The sequence below is a fragment of the Dryobates pubescens genome, chromosome 4 (assembly GCF_014839835.1).
Source record: "Dryobates pubescens isolate bDryPub1 chromosome 4, bDryPub1.pri, whole genome shotgun sequence".
In the NCBI taxonomy this organism is placed as follows: Eukaryota; Metazoa; Chordata; class Aves; order Piciformes; family Picidae; genus Dryobates; species Dryobates pubescens.
The window spans coordinates 32,254,667-32,274,922 of NC_071615.1; the positions used below are offsets into that span (position 1 = coordinate 32,254,667).

The following is a 20,256-nucleotide window of genomic DNA, read 5'->3' on the forward strand; positions in this document are numbered from 1 at the left end:
CCTCAGCTGCTCCTCACCAGCCCTGTTCTCCAAATCCTTCCCCAGCTTCCTTGCCCTTCTCTGGACCTGCTCCACTCCCTCCAGGTCCTTCTTGGAGTGAGGGACCCAAAACTGAGCCCAGGACTCAAGGTGTGGCCTCCCCAGTGCTGAGTGCAGGGGGACAATCCCTGCCCTGTTCCTGCTAGCTGCACTACTCCACACTAGTCCTCCTCTGGGCCTGCTCTAACAGTTCCATGTCCTTGTCCTTTTTATCTGAAAAATACCTAAATTCCCTTTGTGAGTGTGTGTGTGTGTGGGGGGGTCATGTGAAAGCAACATGAATCCTCTCGGCTTCACTGGCATGCTAGGGGCATCTAAGGCAGATTTCACCTCTCATGTTCTTCTCTTTCCTCTTCCATTGGCAGAAGCCTCTTTGGAGAAGCTCTGTACTCCAGAGGGTGGCTGGCCAAGTGCCTGCTGTGTTTTTCCCCTGTAAACAGCAATGCTTTCCACAGACACGACCAAACAGGAAGAGTCTCTCTGCTGGGCAAACAGAGGTGTGCCCAGCAGTCTGCATTTAGCCACACTTGGTGTTTGTTGCATAAATAGTGGACTGAAAAAATACTGAAAGTCCCTGAGTGATCTCTTGAGTTCTCAACTCATGGTCAGGACCTGACTGAAGGGTATGGGACAGAACTGCCTGGGGGCAATACCTGCTGGCCAACCTTTGCAAAGAATCCAACCACCCCAGAAAATGTTAATGAATCCCAGAATCCCGGCATGGTGGGGTTGGAAGGGGCCTCTGGAGTTCCTCCAGGCCTACCCCTCTGCTAAAGCAGGGTCACTTAGTGCAGGTTGCCCAGGATCACAATGAGGAAACTCCACCACCTCTCTGGGCAGCCTGCTCCAGGGCTCCAGCACCCTCACACCAAAGAAGTTTCTCCTTAAGTTCAAGTAACACCTCCTGGGTTCCAGTCTGTGCCCATTGCCCCTTGTCCTGTCACTGGGCACCACTGACAAGAGCCCAGCCCCATCCTCTTGCCCCCCACCCTTTAGCTCTTGTTGAGCATTGATCAGATCCCCTCTGGAGTTGCTCTGCCCCAGACTTGGAGCCTCCACAACTTCTCTGGACAAGCTGTTCCCCAGATGATTAGTTTTATTAACTGCTGATTTCCCACAGTCCCAGCTGGCAGTGTCTACAGCTAAGGACAGACAGACACAGACACACTGTTTTATAGGCAATTAATGCCACATCCAACTAGAGATGTTCTTGGCACATCACACCATGGATACTGCTGGCACAGAAGGTTAAGGGTGGCATCAGCTCACAGGAGCCATTGCCCCAAGCTAGATGTGCAAAGAGCTTACAAAACAATGACAAAGTGATCATTCTCTAAAGAGCTCCAGACCACAGGTGCTTAACTCACTGGTACAAGGTTGGCACAGTGAACAGAACTGCAGCACAATTACAGATACCTCTGGAAGCTGCAGGAGAACTGTTCTGGAGATCTTGTAGAGAATAAACACCTTAACAGCCACAGGAGACAACCAGCCTGTTGCTAAGCACACACAGGGCACCACATCCTACCAGGACAGGTACAGTCTGGGGTGCATGTCAAGCTTTATACTGAGCAGTCATGGAGAGAATTGGAACTTTATTCCATTGGTCAGCAGTGAGCAACTCAGAGAGAGCCACACAGAAATAGTTTTAATGCAGCTTATTCCTCAAAATAGTTTTTTATTCTCCTACAGTGACCACAAGGTTGAAAGGGTTAGAGTTGGCTATATTTAGGCAACCAAAACTCAACTGCCAGCTTCAGGTCATTTCCTGAGGACAAGTCCTAATGGAAGGTCTACAGAAATCAATGAGTCTGACCAGATGAATCAGGATCCCTTCTGTGACTAAACATATGCATAATATAGAACTACAGAATCATGGAATCACAGAATGGTTTGGCTGGAGAAGCCCTTTCAGATCACCCAGCCCAACCATTCTCTGTCAAGGCTGGGGTTAAACCAAGGCTCTCAGCACCACATCTCTACCTCGTGGAAACACCTCCAGGGATGGGCACTCAGCCACCTCCCTGGGCAGCCTGTGCCAGGCTGTGAGAACCCTTTCAGTCAAGAAGTTTCTTCTCATGCCCAGCCTAAACCTCCCCTGGTGCAACCTGAGGCCATTTTCTCGTTAATTACTTGGGAGAGGAAGCCAACAGTGGCCCCACTGTTTTGATGAGAAGTGAAGGCTCAGCTAAGGAGGTCAGAGATCCAACCAGTGCAAATAGAGAGGATAAAAATAGAATTTCATACAAGCAAAGAAGCTGAGGAGCAAACAGATCCTGACTCACTGCAAACTAAGTCAGCCTGAAGACATGAGCTGAGTCTGGCTCACTGTGCTGTAGAGCAGAACCTGCCAGAGCAGTGCTAGCTCATGGTGAACCTGAGCCCCACAGGAAATGCAGATGTCAGGCTGTGGAGAGAAATTCCTTTGGAAGTAGAAGAATAAAAGTTTAATTCTCCAAGAACTTCAGGCATCTTCCAGCCATTCTTGGTGTAAAAGTAAAACCTTTCTAGAAAAAACCTTCCTAGAAAAATAGAAGCTTGGATTGGCACAAAAAGAGAGGAAGGACTGAGGACAGGTGCTGAGGAGTGAACGTTTAATAACTGCAGCTCTGGTCTGGAGCCATGCAGAAGATGAGTCTTGAGATGCTGCCCAACAGAGCAGAGGTTCTCCAGACCCTTCCCCAGCTTCCTTGCCCTTCTCTGGACCTGCTCCAGCCCCTCAATGTCCTTCTTGGCATAAGGGACCCAAAACCCAACCTGGTGCCCAAGGTGTGGCCTCCCCAGTGCTGAGAGTGCAGGAGGACAATCCCTGCCCTGTTCCTGCTGGCCACACCACTGCTGATCCAGGCTAGGATGCTGGTGGCCTCCTTGGCCACTTGGGCACACCCTGGCTCATCTTCAGCTGGCTGTGGACCAACACCCATTGCACTGCATCCCGGGAATGATGGAATTCATAATTACAAATTCATTTGTTTCCCAACCTGATTATTTCCTAAATGATGAACTCTTTTAGTCTGGGTTCTCAACTCATCAACCTGCAAGGGTGGCATTCACAAATCACAGAATGGGTTGGGTTGGAAGGGACTTTCAAGATCATCCAGTTCCAACCACCTGCCATTGGCACAGGGACACTTTCCACTACACCAAGCTGCTCAAGGCCTCATCCAGCCTGGCCTCGAACACCCCCAGGGTGGTGCCAAGAATGGCTTTGGGTTGGAAGAGCCCTTTCAGATCACCCAGACCAACCATTCTCTAACTCTGCCAAGGGCTTGGCCTAGCCATGGCTCAAATGCCCCAGAGAATGGGGCACTAAGAATCAGCACTCAGACATGTTTGTTCTACAACAAAGAACTGTTTGGACAGCAGGGTTATGATCAAAGACTTTTGGGACAGAACTGTGCAAAGGAGCATTAAAAAAATCTGATTCCCTCACCATCTGCATTCTGTCACTCCCAACAGAACTAGTTTTGCAGTGAAGTTTCTCATAGTTTGGTTAAGAGCTTTGCTATATGGACTCACAGTGACTTGACTTTAACTAAACTCCTAAAAATATAAGTTTATGGCCAAAAAACCTCACCAACAAACACCTGCTAAGCAGTGTGAGCCTCTCATCACATGACAGTTATCCTCTCTGGGGAGGGATGTGGCAAAGACCCACTCACTTCTTCTAGGACATGGCTTTTCTCCCATCCTCGTCGAATTCTCCTCAGCTTCCTGCTGACACAGGGCAGCAGCAGGACAATCTTCCCTAGCACTACCATGGAAGGCAGAACAAGGGCAAGGACAAAATTGGGAGGAGTATAAAATCTGTAACAGTCTTCTTCAAAAGCTCTTTTCCAGCCGTAAATCAGGACGTGGAAAGTACTGATCACCAGAGCCACGTATCCCAGGGTGGACTTGGGAAAAAACAGGGAGAAGAGAAGAGACAATAAGGCTTGGTCCTTCAGCCAGCATCTCTAACCCATCACTCTAACATTGCTATTAGACACAGAATCCCAGACTGGTTTGAGTTGGAAGGGACCTTCAACATCCCTTATGGGACCTTATGGGCAAGAATTGCTTCCCCATGGCGTGTCTCAGTCCAGCTTCTTCCCACTCAAAGCCATCACCTCTCATCCTGTCACCCCAGGCCTTTGTCAAAAGTCCCTCCCCAGCTCTCCTGCAGCCCCCTTCAGGTACTGGAAGGCTGCTCAAAGGTCTCCCTGGAGCCTTCTCTTCTCCAGGTTGAACAACTCCAGCTCTCTAAGCCCCATAGCAGAAGTGCTGCAGCCCTCTGAAGATTTTCATTTAAGACCAAGGAGTGTAAAATGCAAATTTCAAACACTATATTGAGACTGGAGATGAGGTGAGGGTGGGGAGACACTGGAACAGGTTGCCCAGGGAGATCCGTCGGGCAGCCGTGCCGGGACCGCACCGGGACCTGCAGCCACCGGGGACCGTCCGACTCTCTCCTGTTGGGGCCGCCGGAGCTGGGAACGTCCCTTGACCACGCCGCGAGGTCGGCGGGAATTGGCTCTTCGCGCCGCTGGGGCCTGTGACTGCTACGTCACCCCCGGCTGATTTAAGCGCGCTTTGCTGCCGCGCGCGAGGGCCTTTCCGTCGGGCAGCTGTATTGTCACGGTTTCCCTACTTTTTTTTTTCTTTTCTTTTTTTTTTCCTAGTGGGTGCTGTGGTAAGGGACAATCATGGTAGTAACTCGTAGCAAAAACTCCCTAAAAAAGTCAGTGTCGACCCAGACTGAGGAAGAACACAAGCAGGTAGCTGTCCAGGTATCTGGCTGTAGAGAGTGCTGGAGCCTGGCTCTTGAGATGCAGAGTAGTAGGGGTAACTCTTGCATAAGGTGTGAGCAGATTGACTACCTACTTAATCTGGTGGCCAGACTAAAGGATGAGGTTGCTAGTCTTAAAAGTGTAAGGGAATGTAGGGAAGAGAAGAACATGAAGAGGAAAGAGATAAACCAGAGGGGGAAAGATATGAACAAGAGTAAGCAGGCTCTGCAGGCTCCCACAGCAGAGGCTGGTTACCCAAAAAGCAGAGGGGAATGGACACAGGTTCCTCTCAAAAGACACAAGGTTAAACCTCCTTGCCTTCCCACACCTTCCCCGCTGCTCTTGAGAAACAGGTATGGGGCACTGGAGATCGAGGGTGAGGTGGTCCTGTTACCAGAGGACACACCATCTGGGGTTCTCCCTGAGGCTAAAGAGCCTAAGGGTAAACAACCCAAGGTTAAACGGCCTAAGGCAAAACAGCCTAAGGTTAAACAACCCTCCCCTGGCATCAGGACCTGCTCCCTCAAAAAAAAGAGGAGGGTAATTGTTATTGGCGATTCACTTCTGAGGGGAATGGAGGGCCCCATTTGTCGGCCAGACCCATCTCATAGGGAACTCTGTTGTTTCCCTGGAGCCCAAATTAATGATGTTACCAGAAGGCTACCCAGGCTGGTACAGCCTTCTGACTATTATCCTTTGCTACTTATGCAGATAGGGAATGATGATGTTGTAGTCAGAACTCCCAGGGCTATCAAAAATGATTTCAGGGCCCTGGGAGATCTGGTTGAGGGGACAGGTGCTCAAATAATTTTTTCCTCAATACCCTTAGTTGCAGGAGGGAATACCACAAGGAACAGGACAGCAGCCATAATCAACAAGTGGCTTAGAGGCTGGTGCAGACAAAAGAATTTTGGGTTTTTTGATCTTGGTAAAATTTCTACTGCACCAGGCCACCTGGCAACAGATGGAGTACATCTGTCCCAAAGAAGGGGAAAGGTCACAGTATATGAGAATGGCCTGTCCCCCAAAGGTAAAAAGATTCTGGGGAGGGAACTGGCAGCTCTCATCGACAGGGCTTTAAACTAGTTTCAAATGGGGGAGGGGCTGAAACTAGTCCCCTCAGGCAAGAGTCTGGGGGCAGTAAGCTAGGGTCAGAGGCCAAACCAGCAGCCCAGCTGAGGTGCATGTACACTAATGCACGAAGCAGGGGAAACAAACAAGAGGAGCTGGAAGCCTTGTTGCAGCAGGAAAGTTATGACGTAGTTGCCATCACGGAGACGTGGTGGGATAGCTCACATGACTGGAGTGCTGCAATTGATGGCTACAGGCTTTTCAGGAGAGATAGACAAGGAAGAAGGGGTGGAGGGGTGGCCATGTACATCAGGGAGGCACTAGATGCCATTGAGCTAGAGATTAGGGACAATCAGGTTGAATGCTTGTGGGCAAGAATTAGAGGGAAGACCGGTAGGGCAGACATCCTGGTTGGAGTCTGTTATAGACCACCCAACCAGGAGGATGATGTCGATGAAGCATTCTATAGACAGCTTAAGGCTGTCTCAAGATCTCCTGACCTTGTCCTTATGGGCGACTTCAACCTGCCTGACATCTGCTGGGATCTCAACACAGCAGAGAGGAGGCAGTCTAGGAGGTTCTTAGACTGCATGGAGGACAGCTTCTTATCCCAAGTGCTGCGTGAGCCTACCAGGGGCAAGGCTATGCTTGACCTCCTCTTCACCAACAGGGAAGGGCTGGTGGGTGATGTGGTGGTCGGAGGCTGTTTAGGGGCCAGTGACCATGAAATAATTGAATTTTCGGTATTTGGTCAAACTAAGAGGGGCAGCAAGAAGACCTCCACTCTGGACTTCCGGAGGGCGGACTTCAGGTTGCTCAAGGAAATAATTCAGAGGGTTCCTTGGGAGAAAGCCCTTAAAAATAAAGGGGTCCAGGAGGGCTGGACCTGCTTCAAGAAAGAGCTGATGAAGGCTCAGGAGCAGGCTGTGCCAGTGTGCCGGAAGAGGAGCCGCCGGGGCAGACGGCCAGCCTGGCTGTGTAATGAACTTTTAATAGAACTAAGGGAAAAAAAGAGGGTGTATAATCTTTGGAAGAAAGGTGAGGCAACCCATGGAATGTTTAAAGAGGTTGCTAGGGCATGTAGGAGGAAAATTAGGGAGGCAAAAGCACATTTGGAACTTAAACTGGCCTCTGATGTGAAGGACAACAAAAAGTCCTTCTATAAATATATTAAGAGCAAGAGGAAGGGCAGGGACAACCTCCACTCCTTGGTTGACATGGAGGGAAATGTTGTAACACAGGATGAGGAAAAGGCAGAGGTACTTAACACCTTCTTTACCTCAATTTTTACTAGCTGGAAAGAATGTCTACCAGACAGCTGGCCTGCAGAGCTGGCAGAAGGAGCCAGGGAGCTGCATAGTTTCCCTGTGTTCCATGAGCAAGTGATAGGAGCTCTCCTCAGCAGCTTAGACCCCCACAAGTCCATGGGACCAGATGAGATCCATCCTAGGGTGCTGAGAGAGCTGGCAGATGAGCTGGCCAAGCCACTCTCCATTATTTTTCATCAGTCCTGGCTCACTGGAGAGATCCCAGATGACTGGAAGCTGGCCAATGTGGTACCCATCCACAAGAAGGGCCGGTTGGATGAGCCAGGGAATTACAGGCCTGTCAGCCTGACCTCAGTGCCAGGAAAGATTATGGAGCAGGTCATCCTGAGTGCAATCACACAACACTTAGAGGATGGCCAAGGGATCAGGCCCAGCCAGCATGGGTTTAGGAAGGGCAGGTCCTGCCTGACCAACCTGATCTCCTTCTATGATCAGGTGACCCGCCTGGTGGATGTGGGGCAGGCTGTGGATGTAGTCTACCTGGACCTCAGCAAGGCCTTTGACACCGTTCCCCATAGCAAACTCCTGGCCAAGCTGTCAGCCCATGGCTTGGATGGGAGCACACTGCGATGGGTTAGGAACTGGCTGGAGGGCTGAGCCCAGAGAGTGGTGGTGAATGGTGCCACATCCAGCTGGCAGACAGTCACCAGTGGTGTGCCCCAGGGATCAGTACTGGGCCCCATGCTCTTTAACATCTTTATTGATGATCTGGACGAGGGCATCGAGTCCATCATCAGTAAATTTGCTGACGACACCAAGCTGGGGGCAGGAGTTGATCTGCTGGAGGGTAGAGAGGCTCTGCAGAGGGACCTTGACAGGCTGGGCAGATGGGCAGAGTCCAAGGGCATGAGATTTAACACATCCAAGTGCCGGGTTCTGCACATTGGCCACAGCAACCCCATGCAGAGCTACAGGCTGGGGTCAGAGTGGCTGGAGAGCAGTCAGGCTGAGAGGGACCTGGGGGTGCTGGTCGACGGTAGACTGAACATGAGCCTGCAGTGTGCCCAGGCAGCTAAGAGGGCCAATGGCATTCTGGCCTGCATCAGGAACAGTGTGGCCAGCAGGAGCAGGGAGGTCATTCTGCCCCTGTACACTGCACTGGTTAGGCCGCACCTCGAGTACTGTGTCCAGTTCTGGGCCCCTCAGTTTAGGAAGGATGTTGACTTGCTGGAACGAGTCCAGAGAAGAGCAACAAAGTTGGTGAGGCTGTTTGGAACATAAGCCCTACGAGGAGAGGCTGAGGAAGCTGGGGTTGCTTAGCTTGGAGAAGAGGAGGCTCAGGGGTGACCTTATTACTCTCTACAACTACCTGAAGGGAGGTTGTAGACAGATGGATGTTGGTCTCTTCTCCCAGGCAAGCAGTACCAGAACAAGAGGACACAGTCTCAGGCTGCGCCAGGGGAGGTTCAGGCTGGATGTTAGAAAAAAGTTCTATACAGAAAGAGTGATTGCCCATTGGAATGGGCTGCCTGGGGAGGTGGTGGAGTTGCCATCACTGGAGGTTTTTAGGAGAAGACTTGACGGGGTGCTTGGTGCCGTGGGTTAGTTGTTTGGGCGGTGTTGGATTGGTTGATGGGTTGGACGCAATGATCTTGAAGGTCTCTTCCAACCTGGTTTATTCTATGTATTCTATGTATTGTGGATGCCCCCTCCCTGAGGGTGTTGAAGGCCAGGTTGGATGGGGCCTTGAGCAAGCTGGGCTGGTGGGAGGTGTCCCTGCCCATGGTAGGAGGCTGGAACTGGATGATCTTGAAAGGTCCCTTCCAACCCAACCCATTCCAGGATTTTGTTTCCTCATGATAATGGAGCTGCTGAGTGAGGCTATCTTGTTATTAACTTAGCAAAGACAGGAGCAAACAGTCTCTACCATGTCACAAAGCGCTTCTGCTCACTATCATGGTCAAGGACCAGAACAAAGCTCCCTTCTTTAAACAGCAACACACCTGAATGAAGCTGAACTCCCTCCAGTTCAAGGCAGTGCTGACTGAAGGGATGGAGGTGACAGCCAGCAGGGAGAGCAGCCCCAGGCTCATGATCCCAAAGGAGATGTACATCTCGATGCGCCACACCTCCTCCTCATTCCAGGAGTTCTCAACGTTTGCATGAACCTGGGGAAACAGAGGGAGCAAGGACTTTGGTCCACAAGAAAATTAAAAACACCAACAGAAGTTAATTTGAGAAGTAAAAATGTACAGCCAGGGGAGAGGTATAGAAAAGGGTCAGAAATTTGAGAGGTCTCATAGACTCACAGAATGGTTTGGATTGGCAAAGCCCTTCAAGATCACACAGCACAACCATTCTCTACCTCCACCAAGGCTGGGACTAACCCATGGCCCTCAGCACCACAACTCTGTCTCTGGGAAATAGCTCCAGGGATGGGCATTCAGCCACCTCCCTGGGCAGCCTGTGCCAGGCTGTAAGAACCCGTTCAGTCAGGAAGTTTCTTCTCATCTCCAATTTAAACCTCCCCTGGGGCAACTTGAGGCCATTTCCTCTCCTATCACTTGTTCCTAGGCAGAAGAGCCCAACCCCCACCTGGCTCCAGCCTCCGTCCCAGGGAGCTGTAGAGAGCAATGAGGTCTGCCCTTAGCCTCCTCTTCTCCACACTAAACACCCCCAGCTCCCTCAGCTGCTCCTCACCAGCCCTGTTCTCCAGACCCTTTCCCCATCTTCCTTGCCCTTCTCTGGACCTAATCCAGTCCCTCTGTGTCCTTCTTAGAGTGAGGGGCCCAAAAGTGAATCCAGGACTCCAGGTGTGGCCTCCCCAGTGCTGAGTCCAGAGGGACAATCCCTGCCCTGCACCTGCTGGCCACACCACTGCTGATCCAGGCCAGGATGCTGGTGGCCTTCTTGGCCACCTGGGCACACCCTGGCTCATCTTCAGCTGCTGTCACCCAGCACCCCAGGGGTTTGAGTAGTGCAGGCCCTGTGCCCCTGCAGAGCTGCAGCTCACCTGCTGGTAGGCCATGTTGAGGAGCAGGTAGCGCTCGGAGCGCCGCATGGGCAGGCAGAGGCTGTACACCACGTGCACTGCTGCGAAGAAAAAGCTGAGCAGCCCCAGCTGCTTGCGGCACTGCAGCCAGCTGTCCAGCCACGGGGGGAACCTCCTGTACTTGGTGCCAGAGTGCAGCTGGTAAGCAGCTGCGAGGAGCCCTGCCAGGTACACCAGGGACAGCAAGGTGATGGCCACGACAGGCAGCGTCTTGTTGACGATCTCAATGGGGATCTTGTAGAAGTCGCTCTGCTGATTCCTCAGGTAGGGGTGGATCACGTCTCTGACGAAGGAATAGATGAAGAAGAAGGTTGCCAGGCTAATTGCAATCAGCACAGGCCCCTTCCACAGCGTGAAGAGTCGCAGAGGAACGTTTTCAATCTCCCTGGAGGATGACAATGGCCCCAGGTCAATAGGGAAGAAGCCGAGCTGCCGGGCAAGCTCGATGACCTGCTGGCGAGCCTGGACGTTGTTACTGCAGACATAGACCTGTGGAGAAACCAAGAAGCTTGTCTGTGCTCAGAGGAAGAGATCCAAGGCAAAAAATAAACCAAACACACCAAAACCCACCTGAAACTTTAAGCTTGTGTCCAGGTTAAACAAACAGCTCTGCTGCGAGAAGTGTAGACTCTAATCCCAGCTCGTATCACCCAGGTGAGGATGGAAGCACACCCAGGTGCAGCCCAAGGGAAGACAGACACACTGGTTTGACAGCAGAGGACCCAGAGGACAGAGTGGACCTTCAGCCAGTTTGCTGATGGTGCCAAATGGGGAGGGGTGGCTGACAACCTCTCAGGCTGTGCTGCCATCCAGTGTGACCCGGACAGGCCAGGCAGGATGAGGTCATGATCAACCTGGTTCAGTGGGAGGTGCCTCTGCCCATAGCAGGGTATTGGAACTGGATGACCCTGAATGTCCCTTCTAGCCCAAACCAGTCTGTGACTCAATGGCCAGTTTATTATACAGAATTCACTGCTGCAAAGCACTTTCTGCTTCCTTCAAACTTGACAGGGGACTAGAGTGCCCAGTAGTGCTCATCATCTGCACCAGAGCAAACATGATCTGCTCTGACAGCAGCACACTGCTGATGGCTCAAGGATGTTCTGCAAGGGCATAAAACCACCACAATTAGGGTGATTTTAAAACCCATGCTAATGCTGTGGCAGCTGCACCACCATTAAACTACTAAAGTGCTGGGAAACTGAGTGTGGTGTCCAGGAGTCACAGCAGCTGTTTTACTATCTTTATCAATGAGCTGGGGAAGGGGATTGAGGATCCCTCAGTCAGTTTGCAGATGACACCAAGCTGCAGGCACTGTTGGTCTGATGGAGGGCAGGAAGGCTCTGCAGAGGGACCTGGCCAGGCTGCACCCATGGGCTGAGACCAATGGGATGAGAGTCAACAAGGCCAAGGGCTGGTCCTGCACTTGGGTCACAACAACCGCATGAAGGCTCCAGGCTGGGGGCAGAGGGGCTGGAAAGTGCCCAGCAGAGAAAGACCTGGGGGTGCTGGGTGACAGCAGCTGAGGATGAGCCAGGCTGTGCACAGGTAGCAAAGAAGGCCACCAGCATCCTGGCCTGGATCAGCAATGGTGTGCAACCAGCAGGAGCAGGGCAGGGATTGTTGTCTTGCACTCAGCAGTAGGGAGGCCACACCTGGAGTGCTGGGGTCAGTTTTGGGTCCCTCACTCCAAGAAGGACATTGAGGGAGTGGAGCAGGTCCAGAGAAGGGCAAGGAAGCTGGGGAAGGATTTGGAGAACAGGGCTGGTGAGGAGCAGCTGAGGGACCTGGCGGTGTTCAGTCTGGAGAAGAGGAAGCTGAGGGAAGACCTCATTGCTCTTTACAGCTCCCTGAGAGGAGGCTGGAGCCATGTGGGGGTTAGGCTCTTCTCCCTAGGAACAAGTGACAGGAGGAGGAGAAATGGCTACAACTTGTACTAGAGGAGGTTTAGGTTGGAGATAAGAAGAAACTTCTTGACTGAAAGGGTTCTCTAACCCTGGCACAGGCTGCCCAGGGAGGTGGTTGAATGCCCATCCTGGAGGTTTTTCCATGAGGGAGAGATGTGGTGCTTGGGACCATGGGTTAGCCCCAGCCTTGGCAGAGTCAGAGAATTGTTGGGCTGTGTGATTTTTAAGGGCTTGGCCAATCTAAACCATTCTGTGATTTTTCATCCATTTCCCAGAGGTCACAGATCCAGGATGTCCTGGGCTCTGAAGGGCTGAAATCCTTGGCAGCACTTCAGCATAGCATGACAAACACCCAGCTGCCTTTTGTCTGCAGGATGGACCTGGGGAGCAGAGTGTGAAGGGATTTGAACATGATGTTCCCAGGCAGTGCTGGATGAAGTGGGTGAGCACTCAGACATGTGTGCCTCCTTCTGCTTTCCAAGCAGTTCTCATTTTGGGGCTCTCTAAAAGCTGGAGAATTTCTCTCCCTCTGCTGTTATCTTGAACACAGTAACTTTTAAACCATCTGGGATCAGGCCCTCAGCTTTCTGTGCATCTCTTTCTGCAGGTGACCTCATGGAAAACAAGCCTGCAGCTAAGATATCCTGGGAAAACCTGCCTCTGTTCTTGTCTGGAGCATGAGGACCAAAAATAGCTGTCTCCTACAGGAGACATTAAGAATCAGCTCCTCCGCCTGCTGTCATCTAAAGGTCAGCTCTCTAGTTGAGCCACTGTCCACATTTCTTCTGCTGTCTTCAAGATAAGGGAAGGGATCCATCCAGAGGGACTTGGGCAGGCTGGAGAGGTGGGCCCCAGGCAACCTCATGAAGTTCAACAAGACCAAGTGCAAGGTCCTGCACCTGGGTCAAGGCAATGCCAAGCACAAACCCAGGCTGGGTGAAGAATGGCTGGAGGGCAGAACTGAAGAGGAGGACTTGGAGGTGCTGGGTGAGGAGCAGCTCCCCATGAGCCAGCAACCTGAGCTGGCAGCCCAGAAACCAACCCTGTGCTGGGCTGCATCCAAAGCACTGTGGGCAACAGAGGCAGGGAGGGGATTCTGCCCCTCTGCTCTGCTGAGACCACACCTGCAGTGCTGGGGCCAGCTCTGGAGCCCCCAACACCAGAAGGACATGGAACTGTGAGAGCATACTCAGAGGAGGCCACCAAAGTGATTAGAGGGCTGGAGAACCTCCCCTGTGGGGACAGTCTGAGAGAGCTCATGCTGTTCAGCTTGGACAAAAGAAGCCTCCGGAGACAGTTTCTGGTGGCCTTCCAGTAGAGCTGGGGAGGGACTTTTGACAAGGGCTTGCAGTGACAGGACAAGGGGCATTGGCTTTGAGCTGGGAGAGGGGAGATGAGAAGGAAATTCTTGACAGTGAGGGTGTGGAGACACTGGAACACATTGCCCAGGGAGGTCCTGGATTCACCCTTCCTGGAGGTGTTGAAGGCCAGGTTGGATGAGGCCTTGAGCAAGCTGGGCTGGTGGAAGGAATCCCTGCCCATGGCAGGGGGTTGGGACTGGATGATCTTGAAGGTCACTTCTAGCCCAAACACATTCTTGGATTCTATGATTCTATGATTCTGTGAACTGGCATCCCAGGGGATAATGTGGACAACCTTCTCTGCATGCCTTCCAGGGGGATCAACTGGACTCTGACACTTTCATTGACTGCTAAATCTTATCACTTAAAGGCAGGAGAAGGCACAATGAATCCCATGAGCTGTGGCTGCTTACAGTCAGTTCCTGTCATCTACATCTTCCAAACAAGGCAAATTAATAGAATTGTAATATTTACCTGTCTGCTGGCATCCTTTGGCCCCAGCTGTAGTGACCAAGCTGAAACCACGTTGAATCCTTTGACAATCTGAGAGTCTGGGAAAAGTGATGCCAGATACTCTGCGTTGGAGTCTGGGTATTGGTCAACCCTGGTGTTATTGCTGACATCAATTAGGATTTTACCAGCAAGCAAATGTTTGAGGTCCCACAGGGAGGCATAATGTTCTCTGTGTATGGCTACAAAAATGATGTTAGCTTTTGCTACTGCATCTTCATGGTGAGTCACATCCACCACGTGGGGAAAGAACTCAGCAGCAAGCTTGGGGTTCCTGCTTCCCACCACCACGTGGAAGCCGCATCTGATCAGCCTAATAGTCAATGACTTGGCAAAGTCTCCACTTCCAATGATGCCTACTGGGGCCTTACTGCTGTCCTTGATGCCATTGGCAGCGTTTGGGAGGAAAGTCTCGTTGAGGTGCTTGGGGCTTCGGATCATGGAGATTGATTCCATGCTTTGAGGAGGCCAAACTTACAACGACTTCTTCTAGGGAAAAAGAAAGGAAAAACACAAGGCAAAATGCAGCAGCATACAATTGCACAAGACTTCAGAATCCATCAACACTTCTGGGAGAGAAATCTGTGGTTCCAAGTCTCACGCTGTAATTTTTTCTTCGTAAAGTATCTGCTGCTCAGTCTTGTGTGACACTGCTGCAAGGAGAAACACCAAACACTGCAAGCACTTCCATAACAGTTACAGAAGTAAAGGAGGGGAGACCTTCTGGCTCTCCGCAGCTCTCTAAACAGGAGGCTGGAGCCAGGTGGGGGTTGGTTTCTTCCTGGGAACAAGTGATAGGATGGGAGGAAATGGCCTCAAGTTGCCTCCAGGGGAGGTTTAGGTTGGACATGAGAAGAAGCTTCTTGAGTGAAAGGGTTCTCAAAGCTCGGCACAGGCTGGCCAGGGAGGCAGCTGAATGTCCATCCCTGGAGGTGTTTCCAAGAGGCTGAGTGCCATGGCTTAGCCCCAGCTGTGGTAGAGCTAGAGAATGGTTAGGCTGGATGAGCTTAAAGGGCTTCTCCAATCAAAACCATTCTGTGATTCTCTAAGAAGCAGCTCAGGTGAGTTGTTCAGGAACAGCCTACACCAAAGCCAAGCTCCTTCAACCAGGTATCTGCTTCGTGGCTATAAAAGCCAGCCGAAGTGACACAAACGTGACATTTGCCCTGAGATAAGCTAAGAAAACACGACGGAGCTGCCAGCCAGGAGGTGACACGGATGGGGAAACCGGCTGGTGGCAAAATAACTGCTAGAGGAGAAGGGAGCAGGAAGGGGAGCCGGGCAGGCCGAATGAGTGCCGAGGCGCGGGGGGAACTCACGGGGTGCGGGCGGCGCGGCCGGGCGGCAGCAGCGGGCCGGTGCCCCCGCAGCGGGCACCCGATGCCGGTCTGTAGCGCAGGGCAGATCGGCGGGGCCCAGCTCCTGGCCGGCATCTCCAGCTGCAACGACAACACCGCCCCCGATAGCACAGCAGCCCCCACGGCCCGCCCGCCTCCGCGTCCCGCCGGGGCAGCGCAGCGCAGCGCAGCCGAGGCCCGGCCGCTCCGCGGCTGAAGCTCCGCCGGGCACCTCCGCGCCCCTCGCAGTGACCGCGGCCGGGCCGCCCCCAGCCCCGCTGCTCCCGGCACCGCCAGGCCAGCCCCAGAGAGGGGCAGCTGTGCCGGAGGCCGGCCCTGCAGCGATAGGCGGCGGGGGAAAGCCGAGCACGGCCGGCAGAGGGGCAGCCCAGCAGGGATGGGGCCTCTCCCGGCCCCGCCGCGGCTCACCTCTTCCCGGCTGCCAGGAGCACCACGGCCACCGCTCCTCCGCCACAGAGCCCGGCTCGCAGTGGCGGCAGGGACGGAGGGGAGGGCGGGCGGGAAGGCGGCGCCTCCGCTGCCGCTGCGACCCGCCCCTGCCACCCGGTCTGCGCCGGGGGTCGGCGGCCTGCGGAGCCAAGGAAGTGGTTCTGGATGGAGAAGTCCTTAAAGATCGTACAGCCCAACCATTTTCTGACTCTGCCAAGGCTGGGGCTAAACCATGGCCCTCAGCACCACATCTCTGCCTCTGGGAAACAGCTCCAGGGATGGGCATTCAGCCACCTCCCTGGGCAGCCTGTGCCAGGCTGTGAGAACCCTTTCAGTCAAGAAGTTTCTTCTCATGTCTAACCTAAACGTCCCCTGCTGCAACGTGAGGCCATCTCTTCTCCTCTCACTTGTTACCAGGGAGAAACCAACCCCCACCTGGCTCCAGTCTCCTTTCAGAGAGCTGTAGAGAGCAATGAGGTCTCTGCTCTGCTTCCTCTTCTCCAGACCAAACACCTCCAGCTCCCTCAGCTGCTCCTCACCAGCCCTGTTCTCCAGACCCTTCCCCAGCTTCCTTGCCCTTCTCTGGACATCCTCCAGCCCCTCAGTGTCCTCCTTGGAGTGAAGGACCCAAAACCGAACTCAGGACACCGGATGTGGCCTCCCCATTGTTGACTGCAGGAGGACAATCCCTGCCCTGCTCCTGCTGGCCACACCATTGCTGATCCAGGCCATAGTTATATTGGACAATTATTGACAAAGTGATGAAATCCAAGAGGGAAGGAAGGGAAGAGGTTTAGGTTGGAGATGAGATAAAAACTCTTTGCTGCAAGAGTGGTCAGGGATTGGAACAGGCTGTCCAGGGAGGTGGTGGAGTACCCATCCCTTCAAAAAAGGTCTGGCCATGGCACTTGAGGACATGGTTTAATGGTCATGGTGGCATTGAGTCCATGATCATAAAGGGCTTTTCCCACCAAAACAGTTCCATAGTTCTATGATCTCCAATTGATGAAATCCAACGAGGGGAGGACAGGAAGAGATTTCATTTATTTGTATTATTTGCTTAGTTAGTGAGTTTTATCTTTACTCATCCAGTAAACGCTGATTAATTTAAAACAAATCAGGAATGAAGAGCAAACCCACTATTTGTTTCTACAAAAAAAACCAAACCCCAAATCCTAGGTTTCACTTTGCCACATCTCTCAGATCCATTTAACCCCTATAAATAATGAGCAAGAGGTCCAAGTTGTATTTTTAGAGTAATTGAAGGCTGCCATCGGAAAAAAAGATTAGCTGGGCTGAATGTTTCTTGCTGGGAAATTCTCTATTTTTCTTCTAAGTTATGAAATCAGCCACGTCAGAAACTATTGTATTTGGGTTTGTTACCCTGATAGGAAGCAAATTTTTATGTGTTTGTTGTCACTCCTTTTCCACGGGGAAATCCCCAGGGCTTTGCTTTCCCCTTGCCAAGAGGAAGAACCAGAATATCTGTTTCCATTGGCCAGCTGGAAATGCCTTTGTTATATTCTATCCCTTAAAGGAAGAAATAACATTGCTGCCCTGGACTGGGCTGAAGGAGAAACACCTGCTGAGAGAAAAGACTCTGCTTTTATAACAGATTGTGGCCCAGAGCCTTTGACTGAGCCCACACACCTCCATGTATCCCTTCACACAGCTGGAGCCTCCTTCTGGTGAATGAAATTAAACAATGCTGGATCATAAAAGATGAAACCATTCTCACTGATTCTGTGCTTGGGTTGCCTTAGAAATACAGCTGTAAGCCTGAATCCCTGCACTTTTGGTCACTTTGGGCTTTTCCTTGGTTTGGGTCTCTTATTTTTGTGAGGGTGCTGGGTTTTGAATGAATCACCCTTGGATTGCAATTCCTCTTGGGAAGGAGATACCTTGTACCTCCTTCAGGGAGCTGTAGAGAACAATGAGGTCTCCCCTTGGCCTCCGCTTCTCCAGGCTAAACACCCCCAGGTGCCTCAGCTGCTCCTCACCAGCCCTGTTCTGCAGACCCTTCACCAGCTTTGTTCCAAACCCTTTCATCTTGTTGTTTTGTTCTTTCTAATGATCCCTTCATGCCACTTTAAGAAAGTCATATAGAAATTTGTCCTAATTTGGTTAACACCACATTTCATGGATCCATATCCAACCTTCTCCAGGGAGGTGATTGAATTTCCATCCCTGGAGGTGTTTAAAGAGGCAGATAGTGGTACTGAGGGCCATGGTTTAGCCCCAGTCTTTGCAGAGATAGAGAATGGTTGGACTGGATGAGCTTAAAGGGCTTTCCCAGTCAGTTGGATTCTGTTATCAAGGGATAGTTCTAGAAACCATGGCATTAACCCTTGACAGGATGTAGCAGAAAAGAAGCGGAGATCTGAGCCCTTTTTACAAAGGCCTGTAGTGACAGAACAAGGGGCAATGGCTTTGAGGATGAAATTCTTGATAGGGTGGGGAGACACTGGAACAGGTTGCTCAGGGAGGCTGAAGATGTCCCCTCTGTGAAAGTGTTGAAGGCCAGGCTGGATGAGGCTTTGAGCAAGCTGGGCTGGTGGGAGGTGTCCCTGTCCATGGCAGGGGGTTGAAACTGGATGATCTCGAAAGCCCCTTCTGTGGGCCCCAACCCATTCTGTGATTCCTTCCAAGAAGTGTCAGAATAGAATAGAATAAAAACTTTCAAGATCATCAAGTCCAACCCAACACCATCTAATGAACTAAACCATGGCACCAAATGCCTCATCCAGTCTCTTCTTAAACACCTCCAGTGATGGTGACTCCACCACCTCCCTGGGCAGCCCATTCCAATGGCCATTAACTCTTTCTGTGAAGAACTTCTTCCTAACATCCATCCTAAACCTCCCCTGGTGCAGCTTGAGACTGTGTCCTCTTGTTCTGTTGGTGGTTGCCTGGGAGAAGAGACCAATCCCCACCTGGCTACAGAGGTCGAGGTCCCTCAGCTCTGCATGTTTTTCAGTGACAACTCCTAGAACCCATTTTTGCCTTGTGATCCATGGCAAACTAAGAACACAACACATCAGTGAAGCAAGAAAACATTCTTGCTCCTGCAGTAACTTCAGCTGTGAATTTCAGGAGCACTTGGAAACGTGCAGTTTCAGCTGCTCTAAGTTATGATGCCCCTTTGTGCCATTCCTCTTCCCATTCTGCCTGCTGGCACTGGGCATGACTGCCAGGTGAGTCAGAGCAGTGCCTGGATCTGTCTGAATCACTCTTTTCCCTGCATTTCAAGTAGATCCAATTCCCTGCTTGGATTAACTTCAGAGCCGTGAACACTTGGGGATCTGAGAGAGCAGAGGAGCAGCCAGGGCAGGCACTGCTGACAGTAAATGCTTGAAGTACTTGGGTTGAGCTTTTGTGTAAGTCACATGGATTCAGAGGCCATCTTACATCAAAATGTCACCAAATCCGTATCAAGAGTCAAACATCAACTTCTAATGTTTGTCTTCCAGTCCCACAATGGTGCTGGCCCAAGAGTAACAGCCATTTAGCTGGCACCAGTTATGCCACTGCAACAGCTTGTGTGAGTCAAAGCTCTGCAGGTTTGGTTCAAAAGTGTGGAAACTGGCCAGCAGCAGCAAACAAAAGAATGTGGTCATGGAATAAGGAATGGGAAATGCTTTAATGCATTAAACAAAGAGAGACACACCTAGCCCTGCAAAGATGGACAGGAGTCTAAATACTCTTTTCCCAGTCTGTGCCCAAGCCTCAGCAGAGCTTTACCTTCTCAGTTCAGACAGTCACAAAATGGGTTGGCTTGGAAGAAACCTCGAAAGATCAACCAGCTCCAACCTACCACGGGCAGGGACACTTCCACTAGAGCAGGTTGCTCAAGGCCTCATCCAGTCTGGCCCTGAACACCTCCAGGGAGGGGTCTCCTTGCAGTTCTCCTTGCCCAGTTGTCTCAGCTCAAGCCCTGATGGGAATACAGTTTGTGTCTGGCTCATGTGCCAAGGTGCCCAGTCCTCAGGGTGACCGATGGGATGCAGGCAGCAGGGATGAGAACTACTCTGACTGTTGTCCACCAGAACACTGAGAATTCAGCCAGGAACAGATGTGGCTGTGGGAAGCAGACAGCATTTCTGGGGGCTGTGCTGGAATTGTTTCTTTCCTTTCTGTGGTTGTTCGGAGCAAGAATTTATGGCTGCCTTTGCTTAGGGAAGAATCAGGACTGAGTCAGTGGAGCCCCTGGGTTTGAGAAGTATAGAATAGAATAGAATAGAATAGAATAGAATAGAATAGAATAGAATAGAATAGAATAGAATAGAATAGAATAGACCAGATTGCAAAAGATCTTTGAGATCATCAAGTTCAACCTATCACCCAACACCATCTAATGAACTAAACCATAGCACCAAGTGTCTCATCCAATCTCCTCTTAAACACCTCCAGTGATGGTGACTCCATCACCTCCCTGGGCAGCACATTCCAATGGCTATTAACTCTTTCTGTGAAGAATTTCTTCCTAACATCC

At 51.6% G+C, this 20,256-nt stretch overlaps 1 protein-coding gene across 1 annotated transcript; it reads right to left on the reverse strand.

The window, feature by feature from the left end:
* Positions 1-1,127: 1,127 nt before the first annotated feature.
* On the reverse strand, positions 1,128-15,412 carry STEAP2 (STEAP2 metalloreductase). Its single transcript, XM_054161037.1, has 5 exons — positions 15,297-15,412; positions 13,942-14,466; positions 10,161-10,688; positions 9,151-9,315; positions 1,128-3,935 (listed from the first exon to the last, which is right to left on the reverse strand). The coding sequence occupies exons 2-5, from the start codon at positions 14,431-14,433 to the stop codon at positions 3,651-3,653; spliced, it is 1,470 nt and encodes a 489-aa protein (XP_054017012.1). The 5' UTR covers positions 14,434-14,466; positions 15,297-15,412; the 3' UTR covers positions 1,128-3,650.
* Positions 15,413-20,256: the final 4,844 nt, after the last annotated feature.